The following is a 20,873-nucleotide window of genomic DNA, read 5'->3' as shown; positions in this document are numbered from 1 at the left end:
ACTGCTTTTAAAGGGAAAGACAGGGAGATTGGAGACAAAGAAGGCTAGTGAGGACAGGCGGGGCTTGGAGCAATGTGGTCACCAGGGAACACGGGGAGCCACCAGAGCTGAAAGAGCCAAGGAATGATCCTCCCCTAGAGCCTTTGGAAGGAATATGGCTCTGCCAACACTTGACTTTGGACTTCTAACCTCCAAAACTGTGAGACAATACATTTCCATTGTTTTAAGCTGCACAGTGAGTGATTTATTATTATTATTATTATTATTATTATTATTATTATTATTTTATAGCAGGGATTGAACCACTGAGCCACATCTCCAGCCCTTTTTATTTTTTATTTTGAGACTTAGGGCTTCAATAAGTTGCTGAGGCTGGCTTTGAGCCTATGATCCTCCTGCCTCAGCCTCCCAAGCCACTGGGATTACAGGTGTGCACCACCACACCTAGTGATTTAGTGATTTTTTTTTTTTACAGCAGCCAAACCCTGGTTGCTGCCCCCGGCCCGTGTGGGCAACTGAACTTAAGGTCACTCGTGTGAATTTCCAGGGACACTAAATAAAACACAGACACACACTTTACCTTTAAACAAGCTTCAGGATGGCTTCTCCGCTCTCAGCTTCAAGCTCCCCAAATGGGAGAGCAGGAGAAAGTCACGAGAGGCTGGAGAGAGAGAGAGAGAGAGAGAGAGAGAGAGAGAGAGAGAGAGAGAGAAGAGAGAGAGAGAGTGAGAGAGAGAGAGAGAGCATGCGCATTTGGAAGTGGGCTATTATTGGAGGGGACCCTTATTCTTAGAAAGTTCCATCCAAAAAAGGCTAGAGGGGCAGGGTTACAAAGGACGGGTGAGTGTAATTCGACCCAAGGGACCGTGGGGCGACATGCTCTCAATTTCCTGGACAGGGCAATGTCCAGGTCACTAAGAGATGTAGTGACCAATCAAAGCCTCTCTGCTCCAGGATGGAAGGCAGGAATCCTTCAGAGTGGCTCCCCACACCTGGGGGTGGGGAAATAGCGGAACTGGTCAGAGGCTGAGACAATGAAGGAAGAGAGGTACGCAGAGGGAGGGACAGACAGACAGATGTTATGGGGAGAGCGGGCTCTCCCTTGAATGCTCAACTCTCCTCCTCCAGGAAGCCCTCTCTGAGCCCTGAGGAGGTTCACAATGTCTTGTGCTGTCTCCATTAAAGCACAGATGTCACTAGACAGGGCCTGTGTCCCTGTGTGTCCTTCCTTCAGAACCCAGGCCTGACCCACCTCTGGTCCTCAGCATGACCGCCCACAGGGCCTGTGGACAGGGTCCTCAGGACAGAAGTCAGGCATGATGGAATGAAATCGCGCTCAGTGATATCTCTCCCCAGAGATTCTGCCCTTCTGGCTGCCGGAGAGACACCTGGATTTCCTGTAGTCTCCCAGAGGACCTCCTGTCCTCGGGGAAGTCTCCCCTGGCCTCCCAGGGGCCTCTTCTGCAGGCTCCTGTGGTGCCTAGTGCTGTTGCCTCTGGGATGACACATCACACCATGTACAATGTCCCCAGGGCTCTCCCTACCTGTACACTGGCTAGTCTCAGTGCCAGTATTTCCTGGGAGACTTTAAAAGAACATTTTGAGGGAGCTGGGGGTGCAGTTCAGCGGTGGAGCCTGTGTTCAGCATGTGTGAGCCCCCCTCGGTGGGAGTGGGGGGACTATGTTGAGCTAATGAAGAAGTGAGAGGATCAAATCAGGGAGGGGTGTGGCCTTCACAGTGGGGCAAAGAAAGGACTTTTCTGCAGGGGTTAAGAGGAAGGCTTCCTGGTGTGTTGGTGACATTTAACTTCTCTTTTTTCTTCTCACAACTCTGAGAATGTCTTTCTGTCCCATGATCAACTGGGGCTGTATTCAATTCATCACTCCTGCTGACTCTTCCTGTCCCCATAATCCCAGCCAGGGCTCAGAACTCATGGTGGCTCAGAACTCATTGCTTCCCACCTGGATCCCCACCTCCCACCCCAGGCTCCCTCTAAGCTCTCCCCTTCAGCCCACTCCCACACATCCCAGAGGGTCTTTTACTCCCAGAGTTGACTCTGCCTCTACGGTGGTTCCCCATCACCCTTGGACAAAGCCCTCGCCCCTCAGATTTTCCTGATCAAATCCTTCCCCAGAAAAAAGAAGGCCCCCCCGCATGTCCTGGCCACCCCCATGTCCCAGCCCCGTCTCTCTTTTACCAGGCCAGGCCCTCTGGCTGCTGGACCTTTTCACAAACTGTTTCCTCTATCCGGGTCTCTGACCCCGCTTCTCTGCAGGGCAAACTTCTCTACCCTTCAGGAGTCCCTCCCCAGGAGGCCATCTGGCAATGCCATGAGATGGCCAGGGGCCTCCTCTACGCTCTGGAAGCCACCTGTGTTACCTCCATTATAGTGAATAGACAATCCGGGCTCCGTGCCCAGAGCGAGAGGAACGGCCAGGCCGGAGGTGGTCCCAGATGTGCATTTCACGCCTATTCGTCTCGGGCGCTGGGAACAAAGTTTGGGTCATAAGGAACATATGGGGCTCGGCCTGCTCTACACTTTCATCCCCTACCTCCTGGGCTCCTGGGTGGGAGGTGGCAGGGCCTGGACTCTCCAGGCCTGGTGGTTCCCACAGCCCCTCTGGACCTCCTCAGCCCTCTCTCCCTGCCCTCACCTCCCACTGCCTCTGGGAGCCCAGCAAAATCCTCTCCATCTGGGGATCCTCTCCTTTCCCGGGGGAAGGTGGGGCTCTTCATGTTTACACAAAAGCAACAAAATCACATTCAGAAGGCTCTGACTCTGTGCTTACTGCTGTCCTAACCCCAGCCTGTGGATTAACTCACTTCATCCTCTGATTGCGCCCTATTACTATGATCCTCCCCATTTAACAGAGGAGAGCATTGAGGGACTGGGAGTAGCAGTGCTGGGATTTGGACCCGGGCCATCTGGTTCCAAACACACGGCTCTGTCCAGCAGGACTTCCTGTGAGGGTGGAAATGGTCTGCACCAGGGCGGTCAGGATGCAGCCACTTGAAACCCATCTAATGCGACTGAGAAGCTGAGTTTGTACTTTTACTCCATTTCGATTAATTTACACTTACGTAGCTCAGTGTGGCTGCTGGCTACTGACTGGGACGGTGCAGCTTTTGATGGCTCCGTAGGGTGTGACCACTGTTGAATCTTCTCACCTGTCTGAGCTTCAGTTTTTCTGTCTCGAAGAGGTAGTTAGGATTCTAGCTAAATCCAAGCACACCTGGGTTTGAATTCCACCCACACACACCTCAATGTGGAGCCCCCCAGGAGCTCAGTTTCTTCATTTGTAACCTGAGGATAACAGGCCCTAATTATTCCACAAGTATTTATTAAGTACCTATTATGTCCCAGGGGCTGGAGTTACAGCATCAAACAAAACAGACACAGATCTGAGGTCAGGGATCAGGAGGTGGGATGGAAAGCCATGGCCAGACATTACCTCCCTCCAATCTTAGCCACTTTTCCAAGATATGCTACATGGCTGCTCTGCCGGCATCTCATGATGTCATAGCACACTCTAGCTTCTGATTGGTCAAAGGTCTGGTATTAGTGCAGGGACATAAAATTATTCTAAATATCTTTTCCCTTGATACAAAAACACCCTATGCAGTTGAGTCCATCATTAAAGGCTATATTCCCACCCTTCCTTCATCCGGCTGCCTGGATATATATGCAATAGCTGGAGCACTAGTTTCCATCTGGACCAGGGGGATTAGGACTGTTCTAAGGATGATGAGAAGGAAAACTGGAAGAGTCCTGGTTCCTGGACTATCTCTAGATTTCTATTATTCAAGAGGGAAACAGGACTGGGGATCTAGCTCAGTGGTGGAGCACTTACTTTGCATGTGGGAGGCCCTGGGTTCAACACCCGGGACTAAAGAGAAAGAAATAAACTTCATTTTATTTGAATCACTGTTATTTAGGGATTATTAGGAACACTAATGATACAGACAATATGAAGAACCATGTCAGATTTGGTTGGGTTACAGATTAGACCATTCATTGATTTATCCATTCAACAAATATTTATTGCGCACCTATTATGTTAGCTAATTTTCTAGGTACAGAGATACATCCATGACCAAATTAGAATCCCTGTTCCCATGGTGCCCATGTTACAGTGGAACAATGACAACACAAAGAGTAAACAGATAAATGTATTTCAGCTTACATGACAGAAGGTACTTTGCAGATGTGATTAAAGTTAAGACACTTGAGATGGGAGAGATTATTCTGGATTATCTGGATGTGTCTTTTCTAACTACTTGGGTCCTTGTGGTCAAAAAAAAGACATGAGACAGGAAGAAGAGGTAGAAGAAATTTGAAGTGTGAAAAGAACTCAACTCTTCATGCTGGCTTTGATGATGGAGGAAGGGGCCACCAGCCAAGGAATGTGGGTGGCTCTAGAAGCTGGGAATGGAAAGGCAGGAGATTCCCGCCAGAAGATCCAGAATGCAGGGTTTTGGGGGTTTTCTTAAGCATTTCTTTTTTTTTTTTTTTAATTTAATATTTTTTTTTTTTTTAGTTTTTGGCGGACACAACATCTTTGTTTGTATGTGGTGCTGAGGATCGAACCTGGGCCGCACGCATGCCAGGCGAGCACGCTACCGCTTGAGCCACATCCCCAGCCCCAAGCATTTCTTAATTTATTGTTTTAGTTATACATGACAGTAAGGTATATTTTGACATATCATGTATATGTGGAGTATAACTTCCCATTATTGTGATTATACATGATGTGAAGTTACCCTGTTCATGAATTCATATATGAACACAGGAAAGTGATGTCCAGTTCATTCTGCAGTTTTTCCCATTCCCCCAACATTCAATCTAGTGAACCTCCACTCCTCCCTTCTACTGAGTCAGCATCCACATATCAGAGAGAACACCTAGCCTTTGACTTTCTGGGGATTGCCTATTTCACTAACACGATAGTTTCCAGTTCCATCCATTTACTGACAAATGCCATAATTTCATTTTTCTTGTATGGCTGAGTAATATTCCATTGTGTATATATACCACATTTTCTTTATACATTCATCTGTTGAAGGGCACCTAGATTTGTTCCATAGCCTATCTATTGTGCATTGAGCTGCTATGACTATCAATGTGGCCACATCACTATAGTACATGGAATTTTAAGTCCTTTGGGTATACCAGGGAGTGGGAAACTGGGTTATATAGTGGTTCTATTTCAAGTTTTCTGAGGAGTCTCCAAACTGCTTTATAGAGTGATTGTATCAATTTGCAACCCCACCAGCAATGTATGAAGGCACCTTTCCCCCCACATCCTTGCCAACATTTATCGTTACTTATATTTTTTTCTTTGGTGTCGGGGCAGGGGATTGAACCCAGGGCCTTGTGCATGCGAGGCAAGTACTCTTCCAACTGAGTTAAATCCCCAGCTTTGTTACTTGTATTCTTGATAATTGTCATTCTGACTGGAGTGAGATGGAATCTCAATGTAGTTTTAATTTTCATTTCTCTAATTGCTAGTGATGAACATTTTTTCATATATTTGTTGACTACAGAATGCAGCCTTGACAATGCCTTGATTTTAGCCCAGTGAAACCCGCGTGGGACTTCAAATTTGTAGGACTGTTAGATGAAGAAATTTGTGTTGTTTCAGCTGTTGAATTTGTAATTTGTATGACAGCAATAAAAAATAAACCCACCACTTGTCCCTTTCTGGGCACATAAGAGAAGTTCACTTCCCACCTTCAGGCAATTGAGGGACCCACACAAGTAATCTTTTTCGCTGGGCTGTGAGTGAAAGAGTGGAAAATGTTCCCAGGCCAAAGCACTTACTGCTCCTGTGGGACAATTCAGTGCTTTCTCTGGTTGCCACATGATGTGGGGGTGGGGGGGGGTACCACGGGATGCAACTGATGACACACCATGGTGCATGACTCTCATCTGGGTCCCTGAGTGACTGAAAAACCACCCCTTGCCAACCAACATTGGACATGTACATGAGCAAGAAATAAACTTTCATATGCGAAGCCGTCAGGTAACCTGATTAATGGAAGACTATGGAAGTAGCTTGCTGTTACTGAGGAAGTGTGTCTCAGGAAGAGAGAAAAGTGCACAGGCCCCAGGCAGAGTTTATTTGGTTTCTACAGGAACAGGAAGGGGGACAGTGTGGTGCAGTGGCATGAATGAGAAAGAGTTGGAGGAGGTGAAGTCAGTGACATGGCAGGGGTAGATCGTATAGGGCCTTATAAGGCAGGCAAGGACTTTGGATTTGATTGTTGGGCATAGGAGTGATATGATCCGACTGCTATGCACAGAGATTCTTCTGGATTCGCATTTTAAAGTGGTCATCCTGGGGCTGGGGATGTGGCTCAAGCAGTAGCGCGCTCGCCTGGCATGCGTGCGGCCCGGATTCGATCCTCAGCACCACATACAAACAAAGATGTTGTGTCTGCCGAAAACTAAAAAATAAATATTAAAATTAAAAAAATAAAGCAGGTCATCCTGCTTCTGCATGAAGAAGACTCTAAGGGGTAACTGTGAGGGAGCAGTGATGTTGGCTTGAACCAAGGTGGTAGCAATGGAGGTGGTAAAAATGGTTGAATTCTGGACATGAATCTTGAAGGAGCGGATGGGACTTGCTGGTGGGTTTGGAACTGAACATGGAATGGTGGGTAAATTCTCAATTGAATTGGCTTCAAAAGACAATGAAAAGGGGGGCTGGGGATGTGGCTCAAGCAGTAGTGCGCTCGCCTGGCATGTGGGCTGCCCGGGTTCGATCCTGAGCACCACATACAAACAAAGATGTTGTGTCCACCGAAAACTAAACAAAAATAAATAAAAAATTTAAAAAAATTCTCTCTCTGGCTCTCACTCTCACTCTCTCTTAAAAAAAAAAAAGACAATTAAAAGGACAAACAGAAGGGATTTATACAGTTTTCCAGAAATTTTTCTTATAATATCTCCCTAAGACTTCAGCTTCAGAGATACCCCCATCCTGGGTCTAACTGGAAGCCAAAGGTGGAGGTCCCCCCCAAAGGGGATTTTCATTGGTGGCTTGGAACTCAAATAGTTATCCCCTGGAGGCTATTTCCTATTTCTTCTAGCATCACCAGGAGCAAACCCAGGTTCCCTGGAGGACTAGCAGCCTAGCACCGTGTGACATGACCTGTCCTACTTCCCATTTGCTGAGAGCCTCATTTTTGTCTCATGAAAGGAAAATGTTATTTTCCAGGTTCAAATCCCTAAGACTCCCTCCAAGAACCTCCTCAGTGACTCTGCAGAAAAGGTCACTCAAATTTGAAGAGCCTGCTTGTGAGTGCAGGGATAGAGGTCTGAATGTCAGGGAAGGTGCTAGGCCATGACAACCTTCCATCCCTTAGTACTTTGCTTTCTGCCTTTTTGGCCACCCCTGTGGCCTGTAGGTGCCCCACTGTTGGGCAGGGATAGAATTCTGCTTAGCACCGAGTGATTCGTACCACTCTGCAGCTCTCAATTGGCTGCCTCTCAGGAAAGGGTCCAGGCTGCACTTGAAGCCCAGGTGAACCCATCAGAACCTTCTTCAGACATTCACTCAAAGTCCCCTTATTCCTTCCTCAGAGACTATCCAGAGGTCCCTCAGAAACGAAAAATTACTAAATCTGGAACTTTCTGGAAATTGGGAACCATGGTCCCTTTTAAGGAAGTTAAATTTCCCGCCTTTCCCAGACACGCCCCTCTTTGGGCCTGTCCTTAAGCACCCAGTGACGCCACAGGAGTTCTTTCACTGGATTGGCCACTTTGTCTCAGGGAGCCACGGGGGGGGGGGGGGGGGGGGTAACTTTAGCTGGGCAGACCTTCTTCATTTGCCCCTAGAGACTCTCCCAGTACAGATCTGGGCTCTGAGGACGAAATTTCTCAAGATTTGAGACTTTATTGTGGGTAATTAACGGCTTGTGTCACAAGTCAAACGAAGGGCCATGGGACCAAAATCCCGCTCAGGCGCCTTCTGGTGAAAGTCTCTTGCGCCTGCGCGTTGCTGGCGCATGCCGGTGACGTAAGGCGCTCCGTGGCTTCTGATTGGTTCTCTCGGGAAGCGCGCGGCTGAGGAAGGCTGCGTGGCAGGTTCCGCATTGCTGGGCGTCGACGCCTCGCGGGCCCTGGTTAGTGTTAAGGCCTAGCGTTGGGTGAGGCAGGCTCCAGGCCGCGGCAGCCCCCCGCACGCTCCTCCTGCTGTAGCCGCCTCAGCGGCCGGGCCCAGCGCGGCCTCCAGGGCAGTGCGAGGCCGTATCGATCTAGGACGAGGCGCCCTGGGTCCGGGTTTCCAGCTGCGCTGCCCAGCAGCAGGTAGTCAGTGCCGGGCTGTAGGCGCAGGCAGCCGCAGGCCAGGTCGGCGCCGGGCACCCAGGCGTCCTGGCCGCCCCGTTGCACAGGCCGCGCCCGCTGCTTGTACACGGCCAGCACCCGCACGGTCAGCCGTCGCCATGCAGGGCCGGCCATCTCCAACGCCAGCACCTGAGCGTGCAGAACTGCGGGGAGGGAGGTGTCAGGCGTGGGTGGTGCAGTGGGATCAGCCTGGTAGGGTGGGCCCCGGGCAGGGGTGGCCCTTCTGGATCCTGGGAGAGAGACCTTGACCCTTTAAAGGTGAGAGGACTGGAAGTGGCCCTGAGTAGTGAGGACAGGCCTGCCCCAGGAGACACAGTCCAGGAGGGGTGGGGAGATTAGAAGGGAGCAGGTTAGGGTTTACAAGGTGGATTCCAAGATTAAGGTTGGGAAGGGCGAGGCTGTGTGCTGCCCAACAAAGGGGAGGCCAGATAGGGAAAGGATCCTGGCTGGGAGCCTGGGGTGTGTTGGGTCAGGCTTTAGGGGTCATATTAGAAGCAGCAGATCTAGGACTTATATTGAAGGGAGAGTGGATGGGGACACCTACAGTAGGTGGGGCTCAGGACAAAGCAGCAGTTCCAGGGTATTTAATGCAGTAGGATTAGAAGGTATCAGGAGAGAAGCCTTTGTGAAAGAGGGGTGTTGCCAGGGGAAGGACTCTGGGATGAATTTGAGTAGATAAAAGGGTGAAGTTAGTCCCTGAAATCTGAGGGTTGAGATCACATTAGTTGTAATTTGGGCAAGTATGAGATCGGACCGTGTTGAGGGCTGGGTCTGTGGGGCAGGAGATCCCTGTAAGAGGGGAGGAAAAGGCCCAGGTGAACCCATCAGAACCTTCTTCAGGCCTAGGACACTAGTGGCCAGAGCATGATCTTGAGGGTGGAGGAATCCTGGATCCTCTATACCGGGGGAGATAGAAGGGGTTGTTCTGGATTTGTGGGCTGAGCTGAACTCCTGCGTCTCTGTGAGCTGTTACCTGAGGTCATCAGCCCCAGTGTCTTGGGACTAGTGTGGGCTAATAGATTAGTGAACCAAGAGGTGGGCTTTTGTGGGGACCCAGCAAAGGCTTAGCTATCTGGGACCCTGAAGAGAAAAGGAAGGGGTCTGAGATAGGCAGAACAGAGCAGGGGCCCTTTCACTCAACCAGTTCCTCTTGCCTTCTATCCCTCAGAGATGTTGGGCTGAAGAGGTGGGTGAAACTCTGCAAGCCCAAGAACCCAGGAGAAGAGGAGACACAAGAAGGTAGTGAAGACCCCTTCCTCACTGTTCCTCCCCCCATTCATGTCCCATCAGATCCTGGATTGGGAAGGGCCTTAGAATTCAGTTCCCCTTCCATTTAAGATGAGGAAATTGAAGGCCAGAGAGGGTGCTGCCTGAAGGCAGTCGTCAGGTCATCTGGACAGCCATGGCCCCCTTTCCCCCCAGCACTCACCATAGTCCTGCTGGCAGTACCTCTGAAGGCTCATGTGTACTCTGGTATCCGAAATATTGCAGTAGTTTTGACACTGAGGGTCTGGGGAGGGTCAGGCTTCTGAGGCCTGGGCCACAGCCTTCTGCACCACCCATCCTCCAGTCCATCTTGATTGACAGCCGGGGTGCCCACACCCCGGTGACTCTGGATCCCAATCAGTCCATCCCTGACCCCTCTTACTGCCTGGGGATCTCTGTGCCAGCCTGCCTTACCAGAGCTGGAAGCACCAGGTGTAGTAGCAAAGATGGTTGTTGCTTCTGGAATTCCTGGGAGACCAAAGGAGAAATTTAATTTAACCTCTTAGCCAGCTCCCCAAGGATTCCAAGCATCTCTTGCTCTCTTCTCCCAGGACCCAGGAGTCTGGACCCCTACCCCTTCTTCTTTCAGGACCAGAAGTTCAGGGCCCTAACCCCTTCTCCCTAAGACTAAAGAATCTGGAATTTCAGGACTATCCCTGAGGCTCAGAGTTTAGTCTCCAGCCCCTGGTTCCCATTTCCTAAGGTCACTTGTCCCACCACATTCATCCACTGAGATCTGGACTGTCTCCTCCCCTCCCCTTTCAGGACTTGTGGCCCTGCCCCTCAGGACTCACGCTGGCAGGGCATCCGAGGGGAACGGCTCTGCTGGTAGCCAGGACCACAGCGACTGCACGTCAGGCCTATGACCCCTAACTTGCAGGAGCACTGCCCACTGGTCTGGTTGCAGGTGCCTCCTGTTGCCCCAATGGGGTGGCACTGGCAGGCTACATGTGGAAAGGAACTGGGGACATGGGGTACCTGGGACCCAGATGCTCCTTACCAAATCTGCATGCCCCTCCTCCCCAAGACCCAGGAGTCCAGGTCCCAGCCCTTCCTCCCTCAGACCCAGGAGTCCAGGCCCTGCATTCTTGCCCTCTGGGCCTGGCCACACTCACCCCTGCAGGCCTTTCGGCTGGTGATAGGCTGGCTGGGATCCCTCCAGAACCCTGGCTGGCAGTAGTGGCAGTGTCGCCCAGCTGTGTGGTGGCGGCACCGTTCACATACACCCCCACTCCGGCCACCAGACAGCCTGAACAGCTCAGAGTTGAACCGGCAGCGTCGAGCGTGCTGGTTGCAGGAGCAGGCTAGACGGAGTGGGGGAGGGCACATGAGGGCCCGGCTCTCTGTTTCCAGCCCTCTCCCCACTGCCCTGCCCTCAGGAAAGGAAAAAAGTGAGGGTAGGATGTAAAAGACACAGCCTGGAGCTTCTGGGTGAGCCTGGGTCCCAGAGCATCTTCATTCTCATTCTAAAATGGGATATTGGTCCAGAAGTGGGTGAGCAGGAGGGGACCTGGGGACTTCCTGAGTGGCACTGTGAAACTGTGGTGCTAAAAGAGGAAGGGCAGCTCTGGGTGGGCAGTGAGCTCAGACGCTGTCTGCGTCTGATTGTATTCCAGAGCTTGGTTTCCTCAGCTGCAGAATGGCATTTGTAGTGTTTATTTCATGAGGCTTACATGAGATAAAGCAGATAGAAAGTGCTTAACTTGGGGCTGGCGCAGAGCAAGTACTTGCTGATGAGTGCTTCCGAATGTCAGATGCCAGGTGCTAAGTGATTGATGTATTTCATCCCCAAAGGGCTGTGAAGTTACCACTATCATCATCCCCAATTTGCAGATAGGAAAACAGACACAGAGAGGTGAAGTCACTGCCCCAAGGTAGCATAGCTGGGTGGTAGTCAGAGGCAGGATTTGAACCCAGGCATCCTGGCTTCAGAGGCTGTGTTCTTAGCAACCACACTCGGGTGCTTCCATGTGGCTCATCTGAGGACAGTCTATTTTGCTGGTGGCATTTATCAGGTTTTTGAAGGCAGTAGCCCTTAAGCCTTACTGCTTTAGGAATTACCAGGGCCCCATTTTAAGAAAACAATATAAATCCAGGGCCCACTCTCTGCACAGCTGCTGGGCTAAAGATCTGTATTTCTGGTGAGCGCCCCAGAGTACGCTGTTGAGGCAGGAGGTGCCTAGAACATCCTTGAAGTTACCTGGGTTTAAGGGGGTTGAGAGGCCTGCTCTGTCAGGTGCCTGGGAGTTTCAGGAGCCGTGGTGCAGAGCTGGCTGTGTGTTCTCTGAGAAACGACTTGCTCTGAGCCTTGGTTTGCTCCCTGTCTAGTGGGGATCTCCACCTCTGACTCCCAGGGTTTGGGTGTACATGAGAGGTGTCAGTGCCACTCAGATTATCTGACTTGAGGGGAATCACTTCACCTTGCACCCTGCCACCCGGGAAACTCAGACCTGGGGAGTGGGAGTCTGCGTGCCATCCATGTCTGTAAAGCTGCTGCTCAGCCCCAGGAGTTAGCCTTACCTGTCCACCCACCCCACACCACAGCGCTGTCAATCTCTCACCCAAGTTTGGAGGGCAGTGCCCTACCCAGCCTGAGTGGCCATTCGGAGGGACAACCTCCCAGCTCCCAGGCCCAGAATGAAGCCTGTCCCACCCTCAGGACATGTGAGTCTCCCTTGCTCACTTCCCTGAGGGGGGCTGATGGAGCAGGTCAGACTTGGCTGCTCCAGAGGCTTGGTGGGGCTGCCAGATGGAGGCCCTAGTGTAGTGGGGAGCAGAGAAATGGAACATGGTGGCCTCCTGGCCCCCAGGGAAGTCTCTAGTAGGGGCAAAAGAGGGTTGGTGCTGGGAGCCATCAGCCAAGTAGGTATGACAAATTCCTTGCCAGCTTACTCCCATGCTGTCTAGTGGAAGGACTTCTGAAAGGTGACCTTGCTCAAGGACCAGGGCAGGATCCGTGTTTAGGGTGTTCCCCCTTTAGAATAGGGCAGTTTAGCATAATAGGAGAGTAGGGTGTTTCCCCTTTAGAATAGGGCGGTTTAGTAATAGGAGATTAGGGTGTTCCTCTTTTGGAATAGGGCGTATCCTGCTGCTGAGTTCCTCTTGAGTGCTTAGGGTCAGACAGTATTTTTTGAGAGACAGAAGCCCATGCGGTGTGGATTTAGGCAGGAGAGGATTTGGGTAGAGAACGGAGTGGATTTGGGCAGAGAACGTGGATTCCCCCAGAACGTGTTTGTAGACGGCCGGTGTGAGTTCGGGAATAAAGAATTGCTGTTTGAATCTACAAGCTGTGTGGAGACTCGTGATTTGTGCCCAGCCGAGAGACTGCGGCAGGTTGGGAACTGAGGCCACTAGGATAATCTGCTGGTACAGTAAGTCCCATGCATGGAGGTAGGGGACTGGGCTCAACCCAGGGTCACAGTGGGGTGGGAAGGAGCTGACCAGGTCTCTGAGGAGGGGCCTTGACCTTAGAAGCTGCAGCCTGGGAGCATCTGAAGGGAATGGGCATCAAGGAGAAGCTGGGGGTAATTATCTGGCTGGTGGCCCAGTGTGTGGTAACTTCTAGGAAGGTGTGACTCCCTGTGAAGGGTCTCAGCCCTGCTCCTTGCTGGCACTCAGACTTGAAGTCAAGTGACCTATCTGTCCCCTTGGGGCTCTCCTTCTTTTGCCGGGGAATGGTAACATGGCAGGTACTCAGGAAGCTTTCCTTCTGCCAGATGTGGACTGGACGCTGCTCTGGAGGCTTTTGTGTGTCAGTTCACTGGATTTCCATCTCCACCTTAAGGAAGCACTGTTACTATTCCCACTTTTCAGGGGAGGGAAGGAAGTGAGACAGAGATGTTAAGTCACTTGCCCGAGGTCACCCAGCTGGTAAGCAGAGGAGCTGGGTTTCACACCCAGGCAATCTGAGCTGCCGAGACTGGGCTTCTGTCTGCCACTCTAGAGCACTCAGGTGACAGCACCCAGTGGGAGTTTGGCAAGTGGGAGCTGAGGCCCTGGACTTCCTGAGCTCAGGTCCTGGTTCTGCCACTCATGTAGCTGTGTGTCTTTGTGCAAAGGACTCCCAACCTCCAGCCTCGCCTGCTCATCTAGAAATGGGCTCGATGCAGCACTGAGCTGGCACGTGTTTCGTGATTGTTGTGAGGTTGGCTGGAGTCAGGAAATGTCCCGCTGCCCAGTCTGCTACCTGAGCACCTGCACCCAGCCAGGGACGGATGAGAGCATCCTGTGCCCTTGGGGACACAGGACCAACAAGTTGCGAGGGGGCCCCAGGACTCACGCAGGCAGGGGTGGGGGTGCCGGGGCGTGGCAGGCCTCCAGGGCCAGTCTCGGTGGGATGGGCGGCAGCTCTCGCACCCTGGGCCGGTGGTGTGGTGGCGGCAGCGGCAGCGCGGAGGCCGGGCACGGGCAGCACAGCGGGCCGCGTGGCCATGGCACTGGCAGCGGCCTCTCACGCCAGCTGTTGCCAGCCCTGCTCGGCCTCCAAACTCCACACGGAGGTGGCTGGCCACCACCCTGGCCTTAGGGCCTGGTGGGGAGCGAAAGATGACCCTCTCAGGACCCCCCAAAGCCCCAGGCCAGGCAGGTCTGCGCCACAGAGGCCTCCAGGGACCCCCTGCAGCCCAGGCCGCAGACAGAACTAGGGCTGGGGGTCCTGGGGTGCAGAAGCGCAGGCTGACAGACGTCAGGAGGAAGGGGCCATCCAAGTCCAGGGTCAGACTGCCATTGCAGGTGGCCCCAGGGCCAGGACTAGTCCCTGGGGAAAGGGCACACGACTGGGGGCAGGAGGCTGCTATGCCACCTGCCAGCTGGGTCACTGGTGGAAGGCAGAAGCGAGGGCGTCCCCCTGGATCATAGCATGGGTCCGAGGTTGCCCGGCTTAGGAGGAAGAAGAGGGCAAAGGTCACGGGCATGATTCCAGTAGAGCCAGCACCTAGGAGGAGACGTGGCTGGGTGGAACCTCAGCCATCAGCCTCCACCCTGCTCCCCAAGGTGCCCTGGGGAACCCCAGCATTCCACCCCAGCCCTACCCAAATCCCCTCCCCGACTGCTTTGAAGCGAGGAAAATAGTTCCATCTGGGGAGAATCACTGTTTACATAACCCAGAGGGGAAAGAACGCAAGCAAAATCGAGAATTTTGCCTGAACTAATCCGTAGCTTAACACCCCAGAGTTATCTGTCAGTGTCGAAAGAGCAGGGCCTCTGGGGAGTGGGTGAGGGGTGGACCAGCAGAGGCCACAGATGCGGGAACCCAGAGAGGGACTAAGGAGAGACACGGGGAACAGGGCTGGGGAAAGCAGAGAGAGAGAGAGAGAGACAGACATGAGGACTCAGAGACAAAGAAACAGAGAAAAGACAGAAGCAGAGACAGAGAGATGGGTGGAGAGACCCATGGGAAGATCCAGACGTGGGAGGCAGAGACAGGACAGGGCTGGGCACCCAGAGTTCACAGGAAAGTGGGAGATCCTGGGGTCCATAGGGGCAAGCAGGTGACACTCTGGGACAGCCATGGACAACAGACAGCCCACAGGCCTGGGGTGGGGGTGGGCAGAGCTGGAAGTGCCCCACCCCCCTACAGGGGATCAGAAGCAGCAGGGGTGGGGGGATCTGAAGCCAGGCTGAGGCCCCAGCCCACAGGGATCAGAGGGAGGCCCTTTCCCATGTGGGGCCCTAACCTTGTTCTCCACACCCTGGGCACGGAGGGGATTATCACCAAACACAGGCCTCCCTGCCACCCACCCCCAGCTCCTTAACCCTTTCTCAGCCACCCCAGTACAAAGCCATAGAGGAGCGAAGGGCAGGATGGTGACCTAGGGGTGGGTGGTAGCCAGGATCTCTCTGAGGCTGAAGCTTAGGACTGTAGAATCCTGTGGGGCTGGGAAGGCAAATGCTTGGGTTCCTTGGAGTACCGGGAGTGGGATTCTGAGGTTAGATTTCTGGGACTTTCTGATCATCTCATCCCACCAGCCACTCTAGGCTTCAGCGGGGCCCAGGAATCAGAGTCCCCACATTCTCCACCAGTCCTTAGGTCCCTGGAGCAGATGGGGGAGCAGATGTTGGGGGTGGTGGGTAATGAGGGAGCAGAGACAAACAGGAGGGTGGGAGAGGAGGGTGCCAGATGCCAGATCCCCATCAGGGAGCAGAAATCCAGACAGACCCCAGGGCAAGGCAGGAGCTGGGAAGGACTCAGCCCTCAACTGGCCCTCCCCTTCTCTCCCGAACACCAGTTCCCCGGGGAGCAGCCCACTCGGAGTAGGGATCTTTCTTGGGTTCCTGCCTGGCTCTGAGTCCACACCCAAGCTGGCACCTGGGCTGGGGTCTCTGGGGCACTCTTGGTGGGAAGCTGCACAGTCCACACTGCTGTTGCCATGCGGACCTGCCTCCCCTGCCCCGGACTACCAACACTGTCCCCAGTGAGCCTGGTGCCATTTTGCTCTCGTGGCAGTTCACTGGGCCCCTGTGCCCCAGCCTTGTTAAGGAACCCTCACCCGCTTCTCACCCCGTGTGAGAACATCCCCCTTGCTGGGTGGTTCAGGAAGTCCTGCCTTCTGGCCCGTAGCACCTGGGGAACCAGGGTGTGGGTACCCTGATGCTCCTGGGACACAGAAACCAGCCCCTGCCCGCGTGGTGCCTGCTATCACATCTCCACATTTACCCCTCGGGGCCTGTAACCCACCCCCACCCTTCAGGAGCAGGTAGATCCAATGGGATCCCAGAAGACCAGCAGTTGCCTGGCTTGGGTAGTGGGGTCTATGAGGACCCAGGCTTCCCTCCCTTGGTGTGCACCCCACCCCATCCTCAAGCCCTGTAGTCAGCCAAACCTGCAACAAGAAGAGCGTCCTGTAGTCCGTCCCCACTGCGCTGCCTTTGCAGGAGCTCGGCTGGCTGCGGTGGGCTCTCAGGAAGAAGTGACGAGTAGCTGTGCTCAGGCCAGGCTCGTGGGGGTTCTGGGCGGGAGCTTTGAGCAGAGCCCGCAGAATCCTACACCACCGCCCCCACCCCCCCGCCGCCCTAGTCCCCTCGCCAGCCACAGCCACACTCTCCCCACAGGGACCCCTGCCAGCCACGCCACCGGAGACCATGTGGGACCAGAGAACCGCTGCCCCTGGTGGGCCCACAGCTGGGCGGCCCCAGGCAGGTGGGCGGAGGAGGCTCCAGGCAGGTAGGATGGGTAGCTGGGGTCCTGGGTCCACTCCCACTTGCCCCAGCCTACCAACTCCCCAGGGCGTGGCTCAGCTGTGTGGCGCCACGGCTGCAATTTGGGAGGGCTGATCTATGGGCTGTTCATGCTGAGGTGGGGCATTGGCCATGGGGAATTCTGCTGACCCCAGCCACCCCCTCCTCATCCTCGCAGGAACCTGGTGTCGGCTGTGGGCTAACAAAGCATTGAGGTCAGTTGCTTTCAAGTCCTAAAAATCTGTTCTTGGAAGGATCAGGTCAGCTGCAGGGAAACTCAAAGAACTCAATGCCTGGGGTGGGAGGGCGGGGAGAGCAGTGGAGAAGCAGAGCACCTCAGGCCTGTGGGTTCTGGGGCCTGGGAGAAAGTGGGGAGCGACGGGGGCAGGGCTCAAAGGCACCCCAGCAACAGGGGGCCTTGACCCCCAGCCGCTTTTGTTTTTAGATTCTTGTGCAAATGTTGAAACGCCCATGTGAATGGTGGTAACTAGAAAAATAAAGTTTTCTAGCTTCTCTCTGGGGAAAGCAGAGGCCTCCAGTCCCAAGATGGTGCTCAGCGTTGGCTGCTCCTTGGCCTTGAGGACCCTGGCATTTGTTGTGACTCAGCGGGGCTGTGCCTGACAGGGATCAAGGTACTCCCTGCCCCATGCTGCTCTGGGGTGGGGTGCAACCATGATTCTGGTTCTGGGTGACCCTCAGGTACATAATCCAGGAGGAGCAAGGGCAGGGACGTCAGATTTAAAAGATGGGTGTTAATTCCTAAAGCTGTGAGGAGGGGTCAGCTTCAAGAAAAATCCATATCTGATTGGGGTCAAGAGACCCCGTCAGAGTGGGGACTTGTGGAACCTGGGCAAGGGATGCGTGAGTGACAGAGTGGCATATTGCAAGAGTCATGACTAGCTGATCAACGAGTCCTGAGCACACTCCTCCTGCTGCCCTTCAGCAGGACGGGCAGTGAACAGTACCTCCGGGCGCTGGCCCTAGAGGCCACCTAGAGACAAAAGGCACTTTCTTTTGAGCACTTTCTTCCTATAAACTCCTAGAGGGTATCAAGTGCTTCAGAGCAAAGGCAGGCCAGGGGACCGGGCCTAGCAAGGCTACCTGTAATCCCAGCAACTCCGGAAGCTGAGGCAAGAGAGGGAGTATTGGAGGCCGGTCTGGGCAACCTAATGAGACCCTGTTTCAAAATAAAAAGGGCTGGGTATGTGGCTCAGTGGTAGAGTCCCCCAGCCTCTGGGTTCCTTCAAGGGAGAGGGGTGGGGTGAGGGGAGAAGCCAGCAAACAGGGAGTGGTTGCTGGGGTGGTGGGACAACAAGGGAACATTTGGGTTGAGGTCTGAAGGAGGCAAGGGCAGCCCCTCTGGGCGCTAGGACAGGAGCCCTGCAGGCCCGGCAGAGCTGGTGCAGAGCGGGTCCTGCTGTAGAGAGGACTCCGGAGGCTCAGGCCACCTTGGTTTTCCTTGTAGGACAAGAGGTCCCTAAGCTCTCCTCCCAGTGGGCCTCCTCCTTCCTCCTTTGTTCTTCATAGCCGCAGTGCCCCAGGCCATTAGAAGCCCTGAAGGCTCCTGCAAGGCAGGGGGAGGAGGAGGGGGTGGTCTGGAAGCCTCCAGAGCCCAGGAAACATCCCCAAGCTGAAAGACTGGGGTGCTCCCTTTGGGACCTTCACCCCTTCGGCCCTACTGCGAGTGTCCGGACCACGCCCTGTGTGACACCCGCAGTGAATCTGGGTTGTCTTGTTATCAGACATGATATTAGTGTTGAGCTCAGAAGAGGAACGTCTGCAAATAGGTGCAGTCAGTTCAGGGCAGGTGTTGGCACCAGATGGCTCAGGTGGGCCTTTGCCACCCTCCACCGACATAGGGAGCAGGACAGCAGGCTAGTGTGTGTGGAGGTGTCCTGGTTGTTGAGACTGACAAACAGCCATGAGGGGGAGCGCAGGAGATCCCAGTAGATGGTGCTCAGAGGGCCCCCTCAGGGCAAGCAACGGGGTTGGAGGGCCCCAGCAGCATATCGTTCACTTGGCGCCTGACCAGCATTTACAAAGAACTTCAAGATGCAGCAGCAGGATGTCAGACTCCACCAGGGAGCCTTTCTGAGCACAGGTCATGGGGCTACTCTGGCCACACACCATGAGGTGGCCCTGGAGGAGTCAGTGTCTCCTCCCGATTAGCCCAGGCTCTGGTCCCCGCACTGCTGGTGCCAGCCTGGGACTCACCTGGGACCTGGCTGCAGCAGCATTAGCTTCTCTCAGTGGCAGAACCTTGAGTTGGGCGGGTGGTATAGAAACAGATGGGACATGGGCTGGGGATGTGGCTCAAGCGGTAGCGCGCTCGCCTGGCATGCGGCCCGGGTTCGATCCTCAGCACCACATACAAACAAAGATGTTGTGTCCGCCGAAAACTAAAAAATAAATATTAAAATTCTCTCTCTCCCCTCTCTCTCTAAAAAATAAAATAAAAAAATAAGATAAGGATCCTATTTAAAAAAAAGCAAGAAACAGATGGGACGGAATTTTCACCAGCTCAGAGAAAAGAGGCTCAGATAGATTTGATTTGCTTTTTGGAAACTGAAGCAGCCAACAAAGCATTTCTTGTGCATCTCTCTCTCTCTCTCTCTCTCTCTCTCTCTCTCTCTCTCTCTGTGTGTGTGTGTGTGTGTGTGTGTGTGTGTGTAGAGGGAAGAAGGGGTCATGTCTCTTGTAAGAGCTTACTAACCTCTTTGGGGAGCCATATTAAACTTGAGGCATTCAAAGAGGGCCAACAACGTTCAGATTTCCCAAAGGGGTCAGACTAATAAAGGAAGGTGCCCTTGCATATAGGAGGATGAGAATGGAGGCAGCCTGAGGAACTCCAGAGCTGGTCAGAAGAGTGAATGAGGGGAGAGAAAAAGTGGAGCTGGGAGTGAAGACTGTGGGTGGGAGCCCTGGAGAGAGGTGGCACAGCCCCTGAGGAGGGGTCATTTATCCCTTCAGAGGGACAGGGAGCCACAGTCGCAGAGCCCAGTCAAGCCTAGTGGAGCCAGAGCAGGACCTGAAGGCCAAATGACTGACCACAGTGACTCGGTGGCCCAGCAGTGCCACTGCCAGGCAGATACCTGAGGAACATGAAGACCACACACGCAGAGCTCACACAGGAGCCTCATGGACATACGGGACAGCGACTGGAGAGCCCACAAGCTGAGGATGAGCAGGCGAGAAGGGGCCCTCAGAGCCGGCACATTCTTAGCCATCACAGAGCAGTGAAGCACTGACACGTGCCACCTGGGTGGACCTGCAGAGCTCAAGGGCACCAAGTGGAGGACTCCAGACACAGACCACGAGTGGCCTACGCTTTCGTTACATGAAGCCCAGAATCGGCAAATCCACAGAGACAGGAGAAGAGAAAATCCAAAGCACCTTAGTTGGAGGGGAAGGCTGGAGGGTGGAAGTGAGGTGGTTAAAGGTGTAGGGCTTCTTTTGGGGATGATGTAGATATTTTTTTTTTAACAAAGTTTTATTGATTTGCTAGCAATTTTAGTTTTTCGATGGACACAACATCTTTATTTTATTTTTATGTGGTGCTGAGGATGGAACCCAGTGCCCCGCGCATGCCAGGCGAGCGCACTACTGCTTGAGCCACATCTCCAGCCCCTGATGTAGGTATTTTAAAAGGTAGCAAATATACTGAAAGCTGTGAAATTGTGCACTTTTTTTGGGGGGGTAGTACTGGGGATTGAACCCAGGATGCTCTACCCTAGCCTTTTTAATTTTTTACTGTGAGATGGGTCTTGCTAAGTTGCTGAGGCTGGTCTCTAACTTGCAATCCTCCTGCCTCAGCCTCCAGAAAAGCTGGGATTATAGGCATGCACTACTGTATAAAGCAAAATTATACACTTTATTTTATTATTCTAATTAGTTGTACATGACAGCAGAATGCATTTCAACTCATTTTATACAAATGGAGCACAACTTCGTTTCTCTGGTTGTACATGATGCAGAGTCATACCATTTGTATATAGAGTAATGGGGTAATAATGTTCATTTCATTCTACCATTTTCCCCCCCATACCCTCTCCCCTCCCCTCCCCCCCTCTGCCCAATCCA

At 53.3% G+C, this 20,873-nt stretch overlaps 1 protein-coding gene and 1 non-coding gene across 2 annotated transcripts; both read right to left on the bottom strand.

The window, feature by feature from the left end:
• Positions 1 to 1,824: 1,824 nt before the first annotated feature.
• Positions 1,825 to 1,891, bottom strand: LOC143384589 (small nucleolar RNA SNORD31). Its single transcript, XR_013089381.1, has one exon. It is a non-coding gene; the product is annotated as a small nucleolar RNA SNORD31 (small nucleolar RNA).
• A 6,244-nt stretch (positions 1,892 to 8,135) lies between these two features.
• Positions 8,136 to 16,507, bottom strand: Ntn5 (netrin 5). The gene is made up of 7 exons (XM_076839348.2): positions 16,439 to 16,507; positions 13,897 to 14,550; positions 10,733 to 10,921; positions 10,412 to 10,561; positions 10,032 to 10,085; positions 9,781 to 9,861; positions 8,136 to 8,494 (listed from the first exon to the last, which is right to left on the bottom strand). Exons 2-7 carry the CDS (start codon positions 14,528 to 14,530, stop codon positions 8,136 to 8,138), a joined length of 1,467 nt encoding a protein of 488 aa, XP_076695463.1. The 5' UTR covers positions 14,531 to 14,550; positions 16,439 to 16,507.
• Positions 16,508 to 20,873: the final 4,366 nt, after the last annotated feature.

Source organism: Callospermophilus lateralis, chromosome 18 (assembly GCF_048772815.1).
Source record: "Callospermophilus lateralis isolate mCalLat2 chromosome 18, mCalLat2.hap1, whole genome shotgun sequence".
Lineage (NCBI taxonomy): Eukaryota > Metazoa > Chordata > Mammalia > Rodentia > Sciuridae > Callospermophilus > Callospermophilus lateralis.
This window is presented reverse-complemented; position numbering and strand designations above follow the sequence as displayed.